The following is a 22,662-nucleotide window of genomic DNA, read 5'->3' as shown; positions in this document are numbered from 1 at the left end:
ATTCACAAGGCACCCGCCTACCCTAATAATACCTAGAAAGTCGAAAAATGGAGTGAGTTTTCTGAATGATTTGGGTAAACGTTTATTATTTTTCATGAGATCAATCTCTTTAGAAAATGCTTGAAGTTGGGATTGTTTTATTAAGAGGTTCAGAGCAGAGTCCATTTCGGATGAAGTAACGGTCTTATCAGGCGGGTGTTCGTAATGCTTTGATTTGCCCAAAAATCTGACTATGTAAGCAACTATGCGTTGAATTTTCGTCAAAGAACTGAATTTATGGAGAACAGCTGATATGGGATGCTCTACGATGTTATTTATTAAACCGGTTTTTCGGGTTCTATTTCGGAAAATTCATTAATTTCTAATGACCAATCACTAGACGGGTATCTCAAAAATGACGGCCCCGCCCCCCACCATAACTCATTATGAAGTGAATCAGCAGGTGACAGACCTCGAGAGGCTGGATCAGCTGGATTATTTTCAGATTTTATGTGATACCAATGAGCGGGAGAAAGATTTTTTTGATCTTGAGTGACTCTATTACTTACAAAAGTCGTCCATTTATGAGGTGGTGACTTTATCCAAGAAAGAGCGACAGATGAATCAGTCCATGCAAGGACACGAGAAATATTAATTTTACCGGAAAATGATTCGAGTACAAATTTGAGGAGATTAGAGGGTAAATGAGCACCACAGAGCTCCGGTATGAGGACTGATATTTTATTGAGGGAGGCTACCTTAGATTTTGCACAAATGAGTGCAAATTTGAGGAGATTAGAGGGTAAATGAGCACCACAGAGCTCCGGTTTGAGGACTGATATTTTATTGAGGGAGGCTACCTTAGATTTTGCACAAATGAGGTAAACTAATATTTTGTCATTATTATCCAAGACTCTGAGGTAAGCAACACCAGCAAAGCCACGCTCAGGAGCGTCACAGAATTCGTGTATTTCACAAATAACATGATTTTCTGAGACAATTATACGGGGAATCTCTAAGCGGGAGAGAAATTGCATCTCCATGTTTACCCTTCTCCACAGATCCACAATTGAAGAAGGTGTTGTAGAATCCCAATCAATTCCTTGGACCCAGAGATTTTGAATGATAAATTTCATCGAAAGATTTAGTGGAGTCAGAAACCCTAAGGGATCATAAACTCGTGCAAGTTGCGACAGAACTGTTCGTTTTGTACAGGGTGTATCAAACGGTATATTTTATTTTATTTTCCTAAGAAATACGAGGAGTCAATTTCGTTTTTAAGCAATTTGTACATAAATAGTGCAGAAGCAATTCCTCGCCTGTTTTCTAGTTTGATGAAATTGAATTCTCTCAAAAGCGTCACGTAAGGTATATTAAAACAGTACACACCAGTTTTTTTGAAATAGAGATATCTTAGTAATTTTTTCTGAACCTTTTCAATTTAATTTTTATATTTTTTGTAGTACGGTGACCAGACGACGACTTATTCTAGTATGCTCCTAACATAAGTGTTGTATACCTTCATTGTACACGTTTTCATACCTGTGAATCTACAGGAATTCCTAATTACAAATCCTAATATCTTATACCCTATATTGATTATTGTATACACATGATAATACACCTACAAGTGTACACCTGAGCAAGTGATGAATTTTTCCGAACAACCCCTCTTTGAACACCACATATTGTTGGCGGCCCTTTAAATAAGATGCGCATATTTCTAAGATTTCAATTGAAAATCCTAGCTTACAGAAAGTATTGAGCAAAATGTCGTCGACCTTGTCGAATGCTTTTGAGGAGTCTGTATATATAGCATCTAGTTGTCCAGCAAGGTCAACCACTTCATTTGTGCTTTGAGAAAATTGAATAAGGTTGGTCGATTTTTTTTATGTGAAGCCATGTTGATTATTCGATAATTATCTGATTTTTATCACCGTTTTTGAATATGGGGGGAAACTTTGCTCAGTTTCCATGATTCTGGATATACCTTGGTTTTGATTATTTGATTGAATATAATTTTTAGGGGTTTTAAGAAAAAATCAGCGCATCCTTTTATTACGTATGCCGGAATATTATCTGGTCCTAATGATTTTTTGGGTTTCAGACGTTTTATGGCAGTCAATATTTCTTCATTAGATATGGCTTCTATTTGAAAATTGTTCGTGATATTTCGATTGATCTCCAAATTATCTGTGTCATATTTAGCCCTATCGAGAGAATATACACTTCTGAAATAATCTGCGAATGCATTCGCTGTTTCGGTATTATCTGTGGTGGAAGTGCCGTTGAAAATCATTGCGCCACCCAGTGTCAGAATTTCTTTTAACAGATTTTACATATTTCCAAAATTGTGTAGGGTGTTCTTTTATACAATCTTCCATAGATTTAATATACTCTACGTGTGCCTTCCTGATATCACATTAAATTTTGGATCTTAAACTAACAAATTACTGTCTATAATTTTCACTCTTAATTTTTTTGTATCGTCGCCTGGAATAATCTTTTTTTCTTATGTCTGATGTTTCGAGTGAACCAAGGAGAAAAAGTTTTTTTTTATATTTAGCTTTGGGAACACATTCATCAAAAAATGTTATAAACACATTTATAGAAAATACGTAATATAACGTTCACATCTTCCCCAGTAGTCATTTCATCCCAACTTACCTCGCGGAAAAAATTATACATTTTTTTCAAAGTCTGCCTTAGCAAAATTGTACTGCGAGTTGAATGTTTTATTATGCTTCATTTCACCAGAAACCTGTTTAAGTAAACAAAAAAGAGCAGGGTGATCTCTGTTTTCTCTGACTACGGGAAAATCGCACATCTCTACTTCAACTGTTTTATTAGATAAAACTAATTCAAGAATTCTCTTTCTACAATTTTCTGAGGTATTGAATTGTTGCAAGCCGAATAACTCTTGGAACTGAATATACGTCATTTCTATATTGGATAAATCATTAATTTGAACAATTTCTTTGACTCTCGGAATATTGAAATCGCCTATTATTACAATATCTGCATGAAGCTCAAAACTAATTCTCTCTACGCTATCAAAAAAACAACTATATGACCGATACGAAGATCCGGGTGGTATATAGACGCAACAAAAATATATTGTATTGTATTTTAACTCAATTTTCACCCACAGATCTTCTATATCTGGCATATTGCAGGAGAATGAAATCATCTGACTATTAAAGTCTGATTTGACGGCAACTAGGACTCCCCCACCTGTTTGCTTTCCCGTACTAATAAGATCTCTGTCTTTTCTGTGAATATACCGATGGGGTTAACCACGTTTCCGTCAAAGCTATGACATCGAAATCGGAGGTACTTATATTTAAAAAACAATCATTAATTTTAGTGTTCAATTCTTGCACATTTTGATAAAACAAATTGAATTTCTTTACCTTATAGTTAGTGCACATCATTCAAGCCAGTGACAGAATCTATGACATATACCTTCGAATTCTCCTCTTGCCTCATTAGGATGACATGACATAGTTCCGTTTTGACAGCGGAATAGTGCGGAAGTGTCATAGCGTTCGGTTGTGTTTTCGCCAAGATTTCTGGTTGATGATCAGCCGTATTGTGGTGTTTCTGGCTTGTGATAGTGGTTCGTTGGTTCTTGTGTGCAAACGAAGAAACGTTTCCGGTGAGTACGACTAAATATATCATTTTTCGTTGCGTTAAGCCTGCTCAGAGCTTTACTGTCATTTTTAAGTGAGTAAAATGTCAAGCAGTATGGAGGAACTGCTTCGCAATCTGGCTGGGAGGGACAAGACCGAGATCATTAGCATCATTTGCCAATTGATCTCGTGCTTCGGCCTAAACCAGGCAGATTTGCAGGGCAATACATTGCCAGTCTCTGGGCCCGGCTGTCAAAATCTGACAGACGGGAATCAGGGAGTGGCTAATGCTCCGCCTGCGAGTGACAATTCTTTCCGTGACAGCGATCACGAAAGCGTACATTCCTCCTCTTCCTCCGCTTTGAAGAAGAGAAGAATTAGCGAAGATTTCCCACATCTACCAGATGTGTCCACAAACAAGGTAGACGAGTGGATTAAGAAAGGCAAACAACCGAAAAAAGCAAAGAGATTGCAGAAGAAGGTTGTTTTAGACAACATCAGGGACGAGGCAAGCAAATATTACTCCGAGTCCGAGGTTTCGTCGCGTCCGGTGACACGAAGTCTGGCCCGCGAGGTGGCCACTTCTCTTTCCAACGAAAATATGGACACAAGTCCAACCATCCAAGCTGACAGTGTTTCTGATCATTCAGAACAAACTGTCAGAACTATTCAGGACCAGGAGCCTGGCCCATCTGCCCCACGTAAGCAGGAAAACCAGCCTCCTACTAAAAAAGTTAAAATTCCACCAATTGTCGTTCGTCAGAAGGACAAATGGGTTAAGCTGATCAAAACAGCAGCTGAGGAGAAAATAAATTTCTCCAAAGCCGTCAATCTTCATGACGGCATCAAAGTTCAGCCCTCGACTCCTGACGATTATCGTCGACTGTCGAGACTCCTTGTGACGGAGAACATCCCCCATCACACTTACTCCCTCCCTGAAGACCGGCAAATCCGTGCCGTCTTCAGAGGATTGCCAGAGCACTTCTCAGTCGACGACATCCGTGAGGAGTTAGAAGCCAGAGGCTTTGATCCCTCCTCAGTAACTAGGATGAAGCGAGCAAATAAGCCCTTACCTATGATCCTGGTACTGGTCACCAAAGACCAAAAGGACATATTTGAGATCAAAGACCTCTTGAGTGTGAAGGTGCAGGTTGAACCCCAGCACCCCAAAACTTCGGTGGGTCAGTGCCATCGCTGCCAACGCTTTGGCCACTGCCAAAGGAATTGCATGGCCGTCCCAATATGCGTCAAGTGCGCCGGCAGGCATCTTACCAACACCTGCAAGAAAGCAAGGACTGACCCCCCGAAGTGCAATAATTGCAAAGGGGTACACACTGCCAACTATAGAGGCTGCCCTGAGTTCCCTAAGGCTCAGAAGTCCAGAGGCAAGCCAGTTAAAAAACCATCTCCCCCAGGCAGACCTGCGGGGTCTGGTCGTGTTAAGGAAGGAGTTAGTTTTGCCAGAGCAGCATCCAAGGGTGCAAACGGCTCGGCAAAAACTGCTCCTTCTCAATCTATGCCCTCACCTCAGACTCAGGGGGCTTCAGACATCTGCGCCGCTTTGGAGCAGATGAAGCAACTATTCACCAAATTCCCCGTGCTCGAAAAAACGATCCCTCCAGTGTGTCCAATACGGCACTGACAGTGCTCGGTTACACGGAACTGAGGCCGTAGGGGTCGAAATTCGACTGAGGCGGGGTTGTCACAGATTAATCTCTGTATATAACCCTCCAACTAATCTTTTACTCCCAGAATCACTGGATAAATTGCTGATGGGTAGTGATATTCCGACAATTGCTGCTGGCGACTTCAATGCCAAGCACGGACTATGGAGCAGAGCCACCAATCGAAACGGCCGAGCGCTCCATGCGCATGCCGACAGACATGAATATCTCGTGCTGGGACCGGATGAACCTACGTTCTATCGCGGGCAGTATAGGCCTGACGTACTTGACATCGCGCTTCTCAGAAATGTCTCTCTGACCAGCGAAATTTACGTTCAGTCGGAACTGGACTCCGATCATAATCCAGTAATCCTGGTATTGGGTGATGAACTTCCTTCCCCTGATTATTGCATGAGATATAAGACGGATTGGGATATCTTCACAGCTCAGCTCGGAGAGATGCGCGCCCCTCCTGAGGGTCTCCGCTCTCCCAACGAACTCGACGCGGCAGTTCACCGCTTCGAGATCTCCGTGAATGATGCTTTTCGGACGACCACCTCCAGTGAGGAGTGTCCGCAGAAGAGCTATAATGAGTTTCCCCCTCGTATCAAAGCCATGATACGAGAGAGAAACCGCCTGAGAAGGCTCTATCAGCGAACACTCTTCCCAGGAGACAAAACAGCGGCAAACAGGATGGCCAATCAAGTAAAACAGGCCATCATTGACTACCGAAATGACAGGTGGGAGGAGCTGTTGGAATCCATTGAGCCTAGAGGTGACGAGCTTTGGCGAATCACTAAAAGACTCAAAGGAAAGAAGACAGCTCCATCACTCATTCACGGAGAGCGCGAAGTATGCTACTCTCCCGCCGACAAAGCGTTGGCTTTTGCTGACACGATGGAACGTCAGTTTCAACTTAACGTTGACGACAATGACGACATCGACCGCGATATTCTGCTCGAAGATCGGGTTCACCGTATCCTCAGGGAGGATGACGATGATGTCATTCGTCCGGCTTCTGTGGAAGAATTAAAGGGCTACATCAAGGCTGCAAAAGCCAAGAAGGCCCCGGGGGTTGACTCAATAACTAACAAGTTGTTGAAGAAGCTCCCGGAAAACTGCGTTGAGAGCCTTTTGAGCAAGTTATGTATATAAAACCCTCCTTTATGCTTATTCATCAAATGCTGACTAAGTTATAATAAACTTATAAAAGCTAGCCATCTTGAAGGAGGAGTCAGTTCTGTTAGTACGATTGTCAGAGTAACTTCTGTACAATAAAGTCTGTAAATCTAAATAAAGTCTTTTTAAAAAGTGGTTCCCGTGGCCCGAAACTATAATTGGCGCAGTCGATTGTAGGATAGTGGAAGAAAATCGATCCTGAATTTTCTTCAGTACCAACTGTTTGTCCACTACAAAAAACCAGCTTCGTCCACCAACCACCCACAAAAAGGACCGGATCGTCAGACTCAGCTACTACAGTCCTCCAGGAAAGAATACTGACACACCATCGAGGTAAGTCGAGTTTTCCTACCTGATTCCAAAATTTCCTTAAATCTTTATCGTAAATATTTGTGGAAGTTTCGGAAAAGTGATTATTATAATCAAAAAACGAAAACAGACATCATTTTCTCTTATAGCAATTGAAATTGGTGACAGGACTATAGAAGTCACGTAGATTAAGAAAGACAATTTAAATACTGATTTAAATTGAAGCAATTAAGTGAAAAACGCCGAATCAAAATTTCATACATTCAAATCATTTTTCTCTTTCCTCACTCATAGCAAACAATAAATGCATAGTGTTCACTAAATAGTAAAACAAAGAAGCTAAAGAATAACTTGCTGCTACTTATATCATATGCTTAATAGACAGAAAATAATCTATTTATATCATACGCTGATATAAAGAGAGTATTAATTTCACACACACACAACGACGCTTCAGAAATATTCTTGTGATAAACTTCGCAATATTATTACCGTGATTCTTTTCTGAATAAATGAAGAAAGCAAACTCTTATCTTGAATAGATTCGCTGAGCAATCTTTTCCGATAAGATCGCGACAATAACACATGACCGATCCTGAAATTGAAGATTTAGTACAGTCGCTTGTCTCTCTATCCGTTTCAAATATGTCCACCGAAATTAATTATACTTTATTTAAAATTTATTCTGACACCATACCTTTGTATGATGGATCTCCAGACACCCTCGAAATTTTTATAAATGCAATTGACAAATTTCATAATAAATATTATAGCGCTGACGATACACTAAATCAGTGTATCTTGAGTATTATTATTGGTAAACTCAGAGATAGAGCACAATTATTGATTGGTGCAAGAACGGAATTAAACACATGGATTTTAATAAGAAATGAATTAAGAAATACATTTGGTGATAGACAAAATTTAGATAACCTTGAACAACAACTTTTTACACTTGTCCCTAATAGAAACGAACACCCCCTCGATTTTGCGAAAAGAATACAAGTACTGAGAAGTAAATTAATCTTTAAAATTAATTCTATTGCCGCTGTAGACCCACAGACTAAAGCGATATATATTCGTCAATATCAATCACAGTCTTTGAAAGTATTTATGAGAAATTTAACTATTAGATTACAAGATAAAGTAATTGTTCAAAAACCAGATAGCCTTGAAGAAGCAATGAATTTAGTTTTGGAAGATGAAAATTTTAGACAAACACAAAATATGGTTTTTCAGAACCGCTCAAGCACTAACGTTCAAAAACAACACCCACCAAAACAAATAAAATCAAATTATAGTAATTTCCCTGTACAAAATTATTCACACTTACAAAATTTTCAACAAACTAACTTTAGAAATCCTACACCTTCTACTAGTCAAATGCCAAATAGACCTTTTAATAATTATCAACAATTTAACCAAAAACCACAATTTCCAAGCCAACCCATAAATATCCAACCTAAACAAGTTCAACATAAATTTTTAACGAATAAACAAGTGTTTGGACCACCCCAAAATGTGTTTAAACCAACAAATAAACCTGATACTAGAATCATTCAACCAATGTCGACTACTTCTAGAAATCCTACGGTTAGTAGATCAAATATGCCTTACCACCCAACAAATAACCGATCTTTTAGGCAACCCCCAAGACAAACCTTTATAAGTGAAGAACTTTACAACCATAATGATGACAATGAATACGACATGACACTAGGTTACCCCATTAACCAATACCCTGTCGAAGACCAATACCCAATTGAAGACCAACACCCTCCAGATCAATATCAATTAACTGATGAATTAAATGAATATTACTTTACTCCCCAAGAAACGACTGAAATAACTGACTCAAACACTGAATACGAAGACGAAAATTTTTACAAACCGCCTCCGATAAACAAGACGGTATAATAGAACTTTACTCAGGCTCTATAAATGGATTACCTTATATACAAATCCAAAATCCCCCTATTAAACTACTAATTGATACCGGATGTCATACTTCCATGTTAAGACCATCTATTGTAGAAAAATATTATCCAGACAGAATATTTAGAGAACCCTCTCAGTTAAAAACTTCATTAGGTGAAAAAGAAATTCAATATAAAGCTATTATCCCAGCTTTTGAAGAATTTCAAAGCAACTATGAAACGGAATATATTTTATTCCAATTTCATGAATTTTTTGATGGAATTTTAGGTTTAAAAGAACTTAAAAATCTTGACTTAAATATCGATTTTAGCAATCAAATCTTAAGAAATGAAATTGTACAAATCCCTTTCTACTATAGACAGCCTCACGAAACTTCTTTTACTATCGAAATACCACCATATGAAACTTTAATAAAGAAATACCCTGTCGATATCAGTGAAGGAGAAATAATAATTCCAGAGGGATTTATTGATAAACTATACGTACCTGAAACAATAACTTATGCCAAAAATTATCGCGCAACTTTCGAAATTTTTAATAAAACTAATAAAACTATCTCTATAACAATGAATGAACCGTTCCCATCCAACCAAATAAATAAAGAACAATTTGAATTTTATAATATTGAACAAGCCTTACCTGAAAATTATAATAATAATTCCATAACTGATATAACAAGTAAAATTAGGACCGACCATATGAACACGGAAGAAAAAAACGCAATTTTAACAGTTTGCAAAGAATTTTTAGACATATTTCATGATGAGAATACTAAACTTTCTTTCACAAACAAAATAAAACATGAAATTAAAACGACAGACGAAATACCAGTACACACTAAATCCTATCGGTTTCCTCATTGCCATAAAGAAGAAGTAAATAAACAAATAGAAAAAATGTTGAATGACGGAATAATACGACCATCATCATCATCTTGGAGTAGCCCTATTTGGATTGTACCGAAGAAAGCGGACGCCTCAGGAAAGAAAAAATGGAGAATTGTCGTTGATTATAGGAAATTGAACGAAAAAACGATTGATGACCGATACCCCATTCCTAATATCGAGGACATACTGGATAAACTAGGGAAATGTAACTACTTCACTACCCTAGATTTAACTTCAGGATTTCACCAAATAGAGATGGAAGAAAATTCTATTGACAAAACAGCCTTCAACGTAGAACACGGCCATTACGAATATGTCAGAATGCCGTTTGGATTAAAGAACGCTCCAGCGACGTTTCAACGAGTTATGGATTACGTTTTGAAAGACCTAAGAAACAAAATATGTCTCGTATATATGGACGATATAATAATTTTTTCGACCTCCCTTCAGGAACACATCTCTAATCTAAAACAAGTCTTTAAAGTATTAAGAGAAGCTAAATTGAAAGTACAATTAGACAAATCGGAATTCTTAAAACAAAATGTAGAATTTTTAGGACATATTGTAACACCCCACGGTATAAAACCCAATCCGAATAAAATAAAAGCAATCCAAAATTTTCCCATACCAACTACTGCTAGAGATATTAAATCATTCCTCGGTTTGCTAGGATATTATAGAAAATTTATTAAAGATTTCGCGCAATTAACAAAACCGCTAACTCAATGTCTAAAAAAAGGAGAGAAAATCCTTCATTCTGCCGAATTCCTAGAAACCTTCGAAAAATGTAAACAAGTTTTAACTAATGAACCTCTTCTTCAACATCCCGATTTTAGTAAACCTTTTATCTTGACAACCGATGCTTCTAACGTAGCAATTGGAGCTGTGTTATCACAAGGCCCTCTAGGTAAAGATAAACCCATCGCGTATGCCTCAAGAACTTTAAATCCCGCAGAACAAAATTATTCAACTATAGAAAAGGAATTATTGGCAATTGTCAATTTTACCAAATACTTTAGACCTTACCTTTTTGGTAGAAAATTTACGATTGTTACCGATCATAAACCACTCCAATGGTTATTCAATTTAAAAGACCCCTCTTCAAAATTAGTAAGATGGCGCCTTAGATTAGAAGAGTATGAATATAACATCATACATAGAAAAGGAAAAAAGAATTCTGTTGCTGATGCCCTATCCAGAATTGAACTACATCCATTAGAAAATTATTCTTTACTAGGAAATTTCGATACGGAAGAAGACCGTTTAGAAGATTTCGCAGAATATTGCGTAGATGAAAACGATAACCCTGAGATTGATGAAATTGCCAAAATAGTGCAAGAAATAGATGAACTCGCCAATGAAGAAGTCGAAAAACATCAATCAAGAGAAGAACCCCAACCCGAAAATTACCACACAGGACATTTTCAACCAGCTAAAGAAAAACAAAAACTCCCAGAGGAAAAGAAGATTAAAATACTTTCAGACATAATAGTCGTACCAGCCCAACAAGAAGAACCGAAAATAAAACACTCAAATGAAACACAACATTCTTCGCAAGAAGACCCGATTTTAGAAATCCCAATATCAGAGCAACCATTAAATAAATTTAAAAATCAAATATTCTTAGTTCAAAGTAACGACATAATTTCACCAAAAGTAAGTATAACTAAACCCTTTGATAAGACACGTTTAAAAATCGTAATATCTACTAGAAACATTGAAAACGATATAGTAAAAATCTTTTTAGAATATTTGAAACCTAATACTGTTTATGGTATAATATTTCAAGAGGAATTAAAGAATGAAATAATTCCGATAATCCAAAAACATTTTAGAAACTCAGCCTTCAAACTTGTTCAAAGTAATATACTATTGAAAGACATTTTGAAGAAAAATGAACAACAAGAAAAAATTAAATACCATCATGAAACAAAAACTACACATAGAGGCATAAATGAAACAAAACTGTCTCTATCAAAAGTATACTATTGGCCTAATATGATTCAAGACATAACAAACTACGTAAATACATGCGTAACATGTCAAAAATCAAAATACGAAAGGCACCCTAATGTCATAAAATTTAACCCAACACCAATTGGAGAATACCCGTTTGAACATATTTATGTTGATGTTCTATCACTTGATAGACTAAAATTCCTAACAATTATTGACAGCTTTTCGCGCTTTGCACAAGCATACCCCATACAACTAAATGCGACAGACATCTTAGATGGTTTATTAAAATTCATATCCCATTACGGTATTCCAAATAAAATAACTTGCGATTCTGGCACAGAATTTAAAAATAACTTGATTGAAGATTTTTGCAAACTTCATAAAATTATGTTGCATTACATCACCCCAAAAAACCCGAACAGTAATAGTCCGGTAGAACGTTTTCATTCTACTCTAATTGAGGAAATACGAACTTTAAAATTAGAATTTCCTAATCGACCAATAACAAAACAAATGTTGTATGCGATTCTAGGATATAATAATACTGTCCATTCCGCAACTAAATTCACACCCTTCCAAATTATTAAAGGTAATGTAGAACACCAGAGCCCTTATGATGTAACGTTAGAAAAGATAACCTCAAACTATATAGAAAAACATTCAAGAAATATGAAAATATTAAAAGAAATAGTAGAACAAAACAATGAAAAAGCCAAGAACCTATCTAAAGTAAATTCCAACAGAAATGATCCCCCAGAAATTGAAATTGATAAAAATACTTTTCTTAAAGAAACTCCTCGAAATAAATTATCACCCTTATATAAGGAAATTCAACCAAAAAAAAGATAGTAACTTCAAAATTGAAACTTCTAAATCAAAATACCATAAAAGTAAGTTAAAGCCACAAAGAAAAATCATTAAGAAACAAATTGTTTCAGATGACAACGTTATACCTTCTACTTCTCGGAATCCTTGCGACGACAGGACAAGACATAATAATGACGAGGATAAATAACCCTATCCTTCCCTTTTCCCTTGGAAAAGCAAGATCCACTACACAAAAACATACGTTTATAAAATACATTGACTTAAAACAATTTGATTCTCCCCTAAACATCCTAAATAATAATACAAAAACAATTGCAGAATTTATCTTGATCAAAGACCCTTTATACCCACAACTACACCACATGTATAATCATCTGAATTATTTGCTAGACAAAATCAAAGTGAAATTAATCAATATTAAACCTCAAGAAAATAATCGATCGAAAAGGGCACTTATTAATATAGTAGGCAGAACAAGTAAATGGCTCTTTGGTACTTTAGATGATGAAGATGCAGAAAAATATAATAAAGCAATTTTCACTTTGGAAAAGAATCAGAACATGCTTCACCATGATTTAGAAAATTACCTAACTATCACAAGAAAATTTATGAACGAAACTACGAATAGCTTACAGCAAATTGTTAAAAACCAACAATTAATTGACGAACAAATAAAAAGTATTGTCTTAAATTTGAATAAGTTCACGCTATTCTTAAGACTTCAAAATTCTCTTGATACAATGATAATAGATTGTCAAATTATATTATCAATACTTAATAACATTGAAGATTCAATTTTATTTGCAGAATTAAACATCATTCATAGCACGATATTACCATTATCTGATATCGAAGAATTATTAAAGATAATGTCAAACCTTTACAAAGGCAGTTTACCAAACTTTAAAAACATTCAGTCGTATAATAAATTACTAAAAATTGAAATTAATTATAAAAATGGAATTATTATATTTGCAATTCATTTTCCGATACTTCTTGAAAATGTTTATGATTACTTCCATTTGTTCCCAATTCCAATACTCAACCAAGCTATCGTTCCTTTAAAACCCTATATAATTCTTAACTCGACTTACCATCATTATGAAGATGAACCCTGTACGAGAATTGAAAATACCTGCATATACCATGTTGACAACCAAATTTCAAAAGAAGATTGTTTACCGAAATTACTAATTGGTAAAACCGATCATCAATGCCAGACGATTCAAATTCAATTAGACCAGGACATAATAGAACCTGTCAACGATGCCTACATGATTATTATTCCCATTGATAAGATCATGATTGAGAAAAATTGTAAGGAGCATGGATACGAAAATATCAGACAACCACAGTTGATCCATATCCCACATAAATGTAACCTCACTGTTAGAGGCGAAGTTTATTCCAACGACGCCACTTCCGTTCAAGGAAACCCTCTACAGTTACCCGAAATAGATACTATCCAGCTACATCCTGAGAATAACCCTATGAAAGTTCCTGAAAGAGTAAACCTCGACGAACTAACCCGACTTCAGGACCTTGCTGAAAAAACCCAATTACATCGACTAGAAGCCTTAGAAGAAGACAGCACTTCTTATACTTTAATGTATATTTGTATATTCATAGTTATAATACTTATTACATATTTTATTTTATATTCCAAATATAAGAACAAATTCAAATGTTTTAAAAGGAAAAATAAACAAGAAAATATTCATTTAGAAAATGTTGATGAAAATAATGTTAACGTATTATTTTCATCTTAGGGATGGAGGAGTTATGTATATAAAACCCTCCTTTATGCTTATTCATCAAATGCTGACTAAGTTATAATAAACTTATAAAAGCTAGCCATCTTGAAGGAGGAGTCAGTTCTGTTAGTACGATTGTCAGAGTAACTTCTGTACAATAAAGTCTGTAAATCTAAATAAAGTCTTTTTAAAAAGTGGTTCCCGTGGCCCGAAACTATAATTAGCATCATCAACAGCTTCTTGGCCCTAAGATACTTTCCCAGAAGATGGAAACATGCGGTCGTCGTCATGCTCCCAAAACAGGGGCAGAACCGGCTTTTCCCGCAGAATTATCGCCCGATTAGTCTGCTCTCGTCGGCGGCTAAGCTGGCTGAAAGAGTCGTACTCCAAAGGCTCAACGAAGAAGTTGAGAACCGAAATGTTCTGCCTGATGAGCAATTCGGCTTCAGGAGAGAGCATTCCACTGAGTTGCAGGCTCTGAGACTGGTCGAAAACACCATCGCGGAGTTGAATAGGAATAAAAAAGTCCATTTAGTCCTATTAGATATTTCGAAGGCCTTCGACCGCGTTTGGCATGAAGGCCTTCTTCACAAACTAATCGCATTCGACCTTCCTCGGGGCCTGATCCGGTGGATTGGGTCTTTCCTGAGAGGCAGAACATTTCAGGTTAGAGTAGAGGGCTCTCTGTCTGACAACAGAGAGATCCTCGCTGGAGTGCCACAGGGGGCCGTGCTCTCTCCCACGCTATATTCCCTTTATACCAGCGACCTTCCGAGGTCCGAGCATGTGAAGGTATCTCTGTACGCCGATGACACGGCTCTCCTCTCATCTTCCATGGGTCGAGAGCTCGGGATCGTCTATATGCAACGTGCATTGGGCGACCTCGAGCGCTGGTACCTCGAGTGGAAGATCCGAGTGAATCCGGATAAAACTCAGGCAATAACCATGGGAAGAACGATAGCTTCTCCGGCCATGAAAGTGAGAATCTCTGGAAGGGAGATTGATTGGCAAGCGCGGGTCAAGTACCTAGGTCTTATTATAGACCGTAGGCTCACCTGGAACCCGCACCTGTTAAGCGTGAAGGCAAAGATCCAGGGTCAGGTGGCAAGCCTGTACCCTTTGATCAACAGAAAATCGAAGCTGAGCCTAAAGAACAAAATCACGATCTATAACATGATGTTCAAGTCTGTCATCATGTATGCTTCAGGCGTTTGGGGACAAGCGGCTCCGACTAACATCTCCATCTTGGAGACTCTACAAAACAAAATTCTACGGATGATTGTGAATGCTCCGTGGTTCGTGCGGAATGAAGCCATCCGCAGAGATTTGAAGCTGCCTTCCATTCAGCAATCCATTCAGTCGAGGAATCGGCGAGTTTTAGATTATGCTGAAACTCTTGAAAATCCTTTAGTCAGGGAAGCTATAGATTACGCTGTAGACGACCCCTCCCGATATAGAAGGCCCCGACACTCTGTCGAATGAGGCCCCTATGTCCTCCGTTAACAGATGAATAATATCTTCATCTATCTCACCCCAGCCAGGTAGGGGTATAACGCGAAGGGCGGTATGGATGTCTAAGGACTTTCATGCCACCATCAAACACCAGTTGTGACCCATTTGTCTTTCTGACAAACTTCAGTTGAAAGGGGAAGGAGGCCAGGCTTCAACCTGAATAAAATCAAGATGAATTCGATGCCTTGCCTCATTAGAATTTTACCGTTTCTCACCCACAAATACCTAACGTTATTCGCCTTTTTGAACTTCCTGCATTTTGCGAACATCACTTTGTTTGTTCTAATCAGACCTTTATTGATATAAACTGGATCCTTAGGAGTGCATTTATTCTTGAATGTTACAGTCGTTCCCTGGTTAAATATATCTTGAATTGTCAAAGGGTTCTTGACTTTTGTTGCTTTGATGAATTCCTCTTTTCTCATTCTTGACACAAACCTGAGAAGAATAGTCCTCGGTTCCCCTTATTTTTTCTGTCTATACCAGTAATTGACTTCGTGATTTTCCACTATTATATCTAATGCTTTTCCAACCTGTTTCAGGGTTTTCAGGACATCCTCTCCATTGATTTCTGGAATACCACATATTTCCACTGTATTCAGCCTGGTATATTGTTCTTGATTACATTTGGTTGATAGCTCTCCAATTATGTTCAAACATTCAGATATTTTTTCATCTTGGTGTCTCATAAGTTTGTTCGACTCTTCAATTTTTTCACAGCAATTGTCAATAGAAATAGCCATTTCATTGTTTGCTTGCAAGATATTGCGAACTTCCCTCAGAATTTTTCGAAAATATGAGTTCTCGTGGTTGGGACAATACCTCATCAATCATCAGCTGATTTTCCAGTGGGTAGACAGTCTTGGTGACAAAATACCTTACACTTTTCTTCCTTGCATCGGAGCGCATTTCTTGTTTTCTGCGAAATGTTCGCTTTGCAAATCATACAAACAGCTGACATTGTTTTGTTTACAATTCCAGCTGATCGGAGCACTAATCACCCTGATATACGTTCGGCCGCAAAAAGGGTGACTGCGTTTTTGTACAGATCTATTTGGACTGTCTGTTTTTCTTCACTATTTGAATATCAATTATCCAATAAATAATTTAACTTATTTCGCGCCCTTGATCTGTCTTTTCACTAATTTTGTTAATTGACTCACTTTAGTAAAGTAATTGCATCAATTACTAAAAAAATCAGACTTCAGTAGTTATTTTTCACCCTAAGAAACTCGTTTATTTACGGAGCGATATACAACATATCTCGTTTTACTCACTGCTGAACTACTGCTTCTACATAACCGTGAAAGTGAAAACATCGAGGTGCGAGTTCCACTTCAAACCCAATATTTTCACAGTACTGGATTCTCGATCGAAGTCGGCGAAGGGTCACATTGCAGAAGATAAATCAGAAAGTACATCTGGATGGTTACACGCCCATTTTCTCAGCTCAAACCTTGCAGTTCCAAGAAGCGAAATGAGTTATCTCTTAGCAGAATTCGCTTCTGATAGAGAATTGCAACTATATACAATGTCATCTACAAATATATCTGAATCAAGAATTTTCGAAGCGAGAGGATATCGATTTTTATATTCCGAAGATAATTGTTTCAAAACTCTTAGTGGAAGAAAGGAAGAAGAACTTACCCCGAAACTAACCGTTAGTAGACGATAATCCTGAACTGGCGAGTCTTTGGAAAATCTCCGTAAAATCCTCTGGAAATCTTTATGCTCCCTAGCAATACGAATTTGCAGGAACATACGGTGAATATCTGCTGTTAAAGCAATGGGATTGGCGCGAAATCTGACTAGAATCTTCGCTATATTCTTTTGAAGTTTGGGTCCAGCAAAAAGAGTTTGATTTAGCGAAATATCATTTGCACATTTGCTGGAGGCATCGAATACTACACGAATCTCCATAGTTTTACTATCAGGCCCGAGAACACAGAGATGGGGAATATAATAGGAGGGATGATCTAACTGACTTTGTGGTATGAGCTCCATATATTGAGAGTCAAGATAATCTCCCATGAATTACTTATATTGCTTGCAAAGCAGAGGCTCCTTTGAAAGCCTTCGTTCGAGGGAAAAAATTTTTTTAGCGCTAAGTCTGGAGACTTTTCCAATTTAGAATTTGGAATCTTGAAAGGAAGAAAGACTTCAAACCTTCCGGTTTCCGTGCGGGAATGGGTTTCAACAAAATGTTTTTCAGCTAAAATTCGTCAGAGGAAGAAGTTATCCATGTGGGTACTTTTTCAAGTTTCCAAAACTTTCAAGTGAAACTTCCGCGCAAGCTTAAAATACATTAGTCGAAAGAGGCGGAGAGAGGGGTGGAGAGTTTTCAATTTTTTCCAATATGACCCAACCGAATTCGGTGTCAAGAACAACAGGAGTATCTACTTTACTAGCCATAATATTTCCTCTAAGAATGGAACCGAATATGTCAGCTACCAAAATCATATCCACGAGCTATGAACTATCGAACAGAGGATCTGCCAACCCTAAATTCTTGAATTTCTCGAATTTATCTTTCGAAATATCGACAACGGGCATATTTGAACAAATTCTCGGTAGCACAACGAAATCCAAGGTAAAACTGGGTTTTGGTTTATTTATTGGCTTTATAACACAGGAAACTCCTTCATAAGATTGAGAACTTATATTTCCAATTCCATAAATGAAAATATTCGAAGGGGAATTTTTAAGACATAAACGACTTATAAATTTGCTAGTTATAAAGTTGGATTGACTAGCACTATCGAGAATGGCTCTGGCAATTAGAGATTTGCCACTTTCGGTCGATACCTCGACGAGAGTAGTGGAGAGCAAAACTGTAGTACTTGCATGTGGCTTGGACGGCCGTCCTTTTCCAGGAGCTCACGTATCGCATCCACAGCAGTATATGACCACACTCTAACAGCTTTTCCGATTATGTTATATATATAAATGTAACAAATAGTGGACATAACACTCCAAAAGGGGGGCAAACCACGGACACGTGTTTCTGGCTATTGGCCTCATTAGTACGGTGCAGCCAAGTGTAAAGATGGGCAACACTTGTTTGCCGAAAGCAGGATACAGCACATACGCACCGAGTCAACAACAAGAGCGAACCGAACATTCGTGGTTCCAGTTAGAAGACCTATAATTCACAGGCTACATCAAACATGACCACGTAGGCAGCTATAGCTACCTGCGTGACATCCAGATCCAATATATAAACACCTTTTTGGAGTGTTATGTCCACTATTTGTTACATTTTTTATTTGTATCATACACACTCGATAAAATCTCTCTCTGTATACAGGGTGTTTGTTAGCTGGGTGCAAACCTTTATGGGGGTGATACACTAGCCCATGTAGAACATATTCATACAAACATTTTATTTTCTAGCGCGTTTTTAATTTTTACGGGAACTTTTACGATTTTTAGTACAAAAACCCAAAATTGGTCAACTAAATGCTAATAACTTCGAATCTTAACAGAAATGTCCGGTTTTTTAAATTTATTTTAGTCGTCTTATGTGTCCCCAGTCGTACTAAATTAGTTTGAAGCACCATTGTGTCCAAAAAAGTTATGTACAGAGCATTTAAACTTTACAAAAAAAAGAAATAAAATAAAAAATCTGGCCTTTGATGCCTATTAAAAAATAAATAAAATACATACAGATGTTCAGACACCTTTAAAAACATGCTTAGTTATTGCTCTTTGGTTTGAGGTATCATTTACCTAGCTAAGTCTTAAACTTTTTTAATTAGGGTACCTGGTGTTCACGGACGCTTACAGCCCAATGTGCTGGGCATCCATCTTGCTGAAATGTGATCGGCCTGTCCGTGTCCAATATTGGCACTTCGGCATCATAGAGTAACATTGGCAAGTTGTTTATCATGAATTCCAGGTAATTTTGTCCATTCGAATTGTCAGGCAAAATGTGTGGGCCAACCAATGTGCGTCCGATGACCCCAGCCCACACATTTATTGAAAATTGTCTTTGGAAAGAAATCTCAAACAAAAATGCAATAAAATTAGTTAATTTAGGTAATTAAACACGTGTTGAACATGGGTGATAAAATAATAATAATAAAAATCATTTATTTACCTGTTTTTTCCAATTTGGATTGCTGTCCTTATCAGCACATTCACGAAGGTTGTGAAAATTAATAATTCCTTCCCTGGAGAACTTCGATTCGTCAGTTCAGAAGATGGACTTTAAGAACCAAGCGTCGTCAATATCTGCGTTTAGCAAAAAACGGCAGAACCGTATCCGTCTCGCCGGATCCGTTTCCTCCAAGTCCTGCACACCCGTGCCATGAAACGGATATTTCTTTTCGTTGTGCATCGTACTCCACACTTTCCATATCGAAAGGTTTAAATATCTCGCTACAACTCTGATGCTGGTGGTAGGATCTGCTTCGAAGGCTGCGAGAATTTGCTCCTCAACATTGACATTATGTCTTCCTGAATTTTGTGCAGGTTCAGCATGATGAATACCAGATTCAGACAGCCTACGATATGTGTTGGAAAACACACGGACGTTAGGCACCCTGCAATAAAATAACTCATTTTTAATGTCTTTTGAAGGTGAAAATGGCAAAATTTAACTACCGCTACAATTAGAAATTAATTTACCTGCGGTTCGGGTAACGTTCTTGGTACAAACGTCGTACCAGAGATGCGTTACCATCTGCCATACATTAAAATGATATCGGCTTGTTCATGACTCGTAAACTCAGCCACACAACAAAAAGTTCGATAGTCCAAAATAAACAACACCTGCAGGAGCGAAAGGCTACAACTGAACACGGTGAATTACAAAAATGGGAAACACAAAACCAACGTCTACTCGCAACTTGAAAGGGCAAAGCAGTGACTGGAGAACTTGTTTGGCCAACCAAACCGACCCGGCGAGGGGTCCAAGATAATTACTCAACTCAGGTACCTAAAAATTGATAAACTCAAAAGCAATTTTATGGCCCTAGCATAAGGTCTAAATCATAACAACAGAATGCATTCCAATTAATGACTAGCTTCAGGTCAAATTCTCTGTTGTAAAATGCCACCGGTACTGGTCTTTGTTCAGTTTTCTCTTCTTTCAAGTTGGGCTAAGTTTTTTATTTTTCCATGTAAGTCTAAAAATAATATCGCATATTGCTTTAGGATTTTCGTTTAAAGGTTTTTGAGCTGAATTTCATTTGAATTATTTTTTTTTTAGTTTTTCAAATATCCATATTTACGGCCTTTAACTGGTTCAGGTATCCTAATTAAAAAAGTTCAAGACTTAGCTAGGTAAATGATACCTCTACCGAAAGAGCAATAACTAAGCATGTTTTTAAAGGTGTCTGAACACCTGTATGTATTTTATTTATTTTTTTAATTGGCATCTAAGGTCAGATTTTTTATTTTCTTTAAATGCTCTGTACATAACTTTTTTGGACACAATAGTGCTTCAAACTTCTTTAGTACGATTGGGGACACATAAGACTACTAAAATAAATAAAAAAACCGGACGTTTCTGTTATGATTCGAAGTTATTAGCATTTAATTGACCAATTTTGGGTTTTTGCCAAAGTTTGCTCAATCTGCCAACTGGCAAACTTTGAGGAGTGCCAGATGATGACAGTACTACCAACTGTCGAAAGCGCTCGCAGATGATTAATAGAAGATATAAAGCTTCAAATCCTTTTTGTAGAATTCAATATTTCATTTGTCATTGTATACTCGCGATAAATTAGGTATAAATTAATGTTTATATTCACGAGGACTGAACATATTTTTTTTCATTATTTTTTTCAACTAATAGCTATATTTATTTATATACATTTAATATTGTAACACCATCATGATTGGAAATATTTACAGAATGATAAATAGGTATGTTCATTATTCTTCATCTTGCACATTATATGTAGATGCACTGGTGCGCTTGCTGCGAGGGCGAGACACTTTTTTCGTATCTTCTTCGCCATAATATGTTTTCATGTCAATGCCTGAATTTTCAGCAAATGATATCCCATAAAAAACAAGAAGTTCGTCTCCTTTCAGTATATTTCTTTTGGTTTTGTAATATAGATCGTCCTTACACTCAAATGCTTCAAGATTCTCCTCTTGTTGGGTTCTGGCACAATTTACGAACCTTAAATAGTTTGAGGTAGTTTCGTCAGTTGCATCAATAAATTTTCCATCTTGCAACTTCCAAGCATTTCCGATCTCTGTTTTCACGTCAGTTAAAATTCCTTCATACGATCCAAGCCGAATTCCAGTTTCCAAATTCTTCAAGGCAGTAACTCCATATCTGTTAATATCGGAATGACGAACTTTCAATATGTCTGTTGGGACAATTTTTTTGACTCTATCCGCTGAACCAATTGGTACCGGATTGTCTTCCAGAGAGGCTATATATGCATTTTCAGTAAGAAGCGACTGTTTGCCTCCTTCAAAATGTTTCATTTTGGGTACAGCTGTTTTTGGATTTCTTCTTACAGCAAACAGGAGAGTTTTAATACATCTTCTTTTTGGATGCGAATATGGTTCCATAACGTCGAGGTCATCCGAAACAGATGCACTTTTTTCTGGAGGTTATGCATCTCGCACATTATGTGTAGATGCACGAGTGCATATATAGATGTGTATATACGTTTCCAATAGTTTCCCAGTAAACATTTTCAGAAAAGCTGTTAGAGTGTGGTCATATACTGCTGTGGATGCGATACGTGAGCTCCTGGAAAAGGATGGCCGTCCAAGCTACAGAATTCTGACAGCAAACATGGAAGTCAACCACTAAGGTGAGTGTGGGAGATTTTTTTTGTCATTGGCGATATACATGTGTATATATATTTCAATACTATACAGTCCACTGCTCATGAATTCCCGCCCATAATTTTGGTCCATTCGAACCGTATTGTCAATCATTTCGTTTTATACATTTTTTTCACTTCAAATATTCAAATCATTTGACCGGCTTCTCGCGTTCTTCTTTCCCTCCCGCCCTTTTCTGAGCATACCGTTCACGCATCGTTGTCAG

The 22,662-nt window shown here is 37.4% G+C and overlaps 1 protein-coding gene across 1 annotated transcript; it reads right to left on the bottom strand.

The window, feature by feature from the left end:
* Positions 1–21,521: 21,521 nt before the first annotated feature.
* On the bottom strand, positions 21,522–22,088 carry LOC141482355 (histone-lysine N-methyltransferase PRDM7-like). Its single transcript, XM_074175456.1, has one exon. It carries the CDS (start codon positions 22,086–22,088, stop codon positions 21,522–21,524), a length of 567 nt encoding a protein of 188 aa, XP_074031557.1.
* Positions 22,089–22,662: the final 574 nt, after the last annotated feature.

This window comes from Leptinotarsa decemlineata, unplaced genomic scaffold (genome assembly GCF_025532065.1).
Source record: "Leptinotarsa decemlineata unplaced genomic scaffold, Ldec_3_MD MMD2_P_RNA_scaffold_14, whole genome shotgun sequence".
Taxonomy (NCBI): Eukaryota; Metazoa; Arthropoda; class Insecta; order Coleoptera; family Chrysomelidae; genus Leptinotarsa; species Leptinotarsa decemlineata.
This window is presented reverse-complemented; position numbering and strand designations above follow the sequence as displayed.

Coding starts and splice junctions, on each gene's coding strand:
- LOC141482355 (XM_074175456.1), bottom strand. CDS start 22,088: ATGAAACATTTTGAAGGAGGCAAACAGTCGCTTCTTACTGAAAATGCA.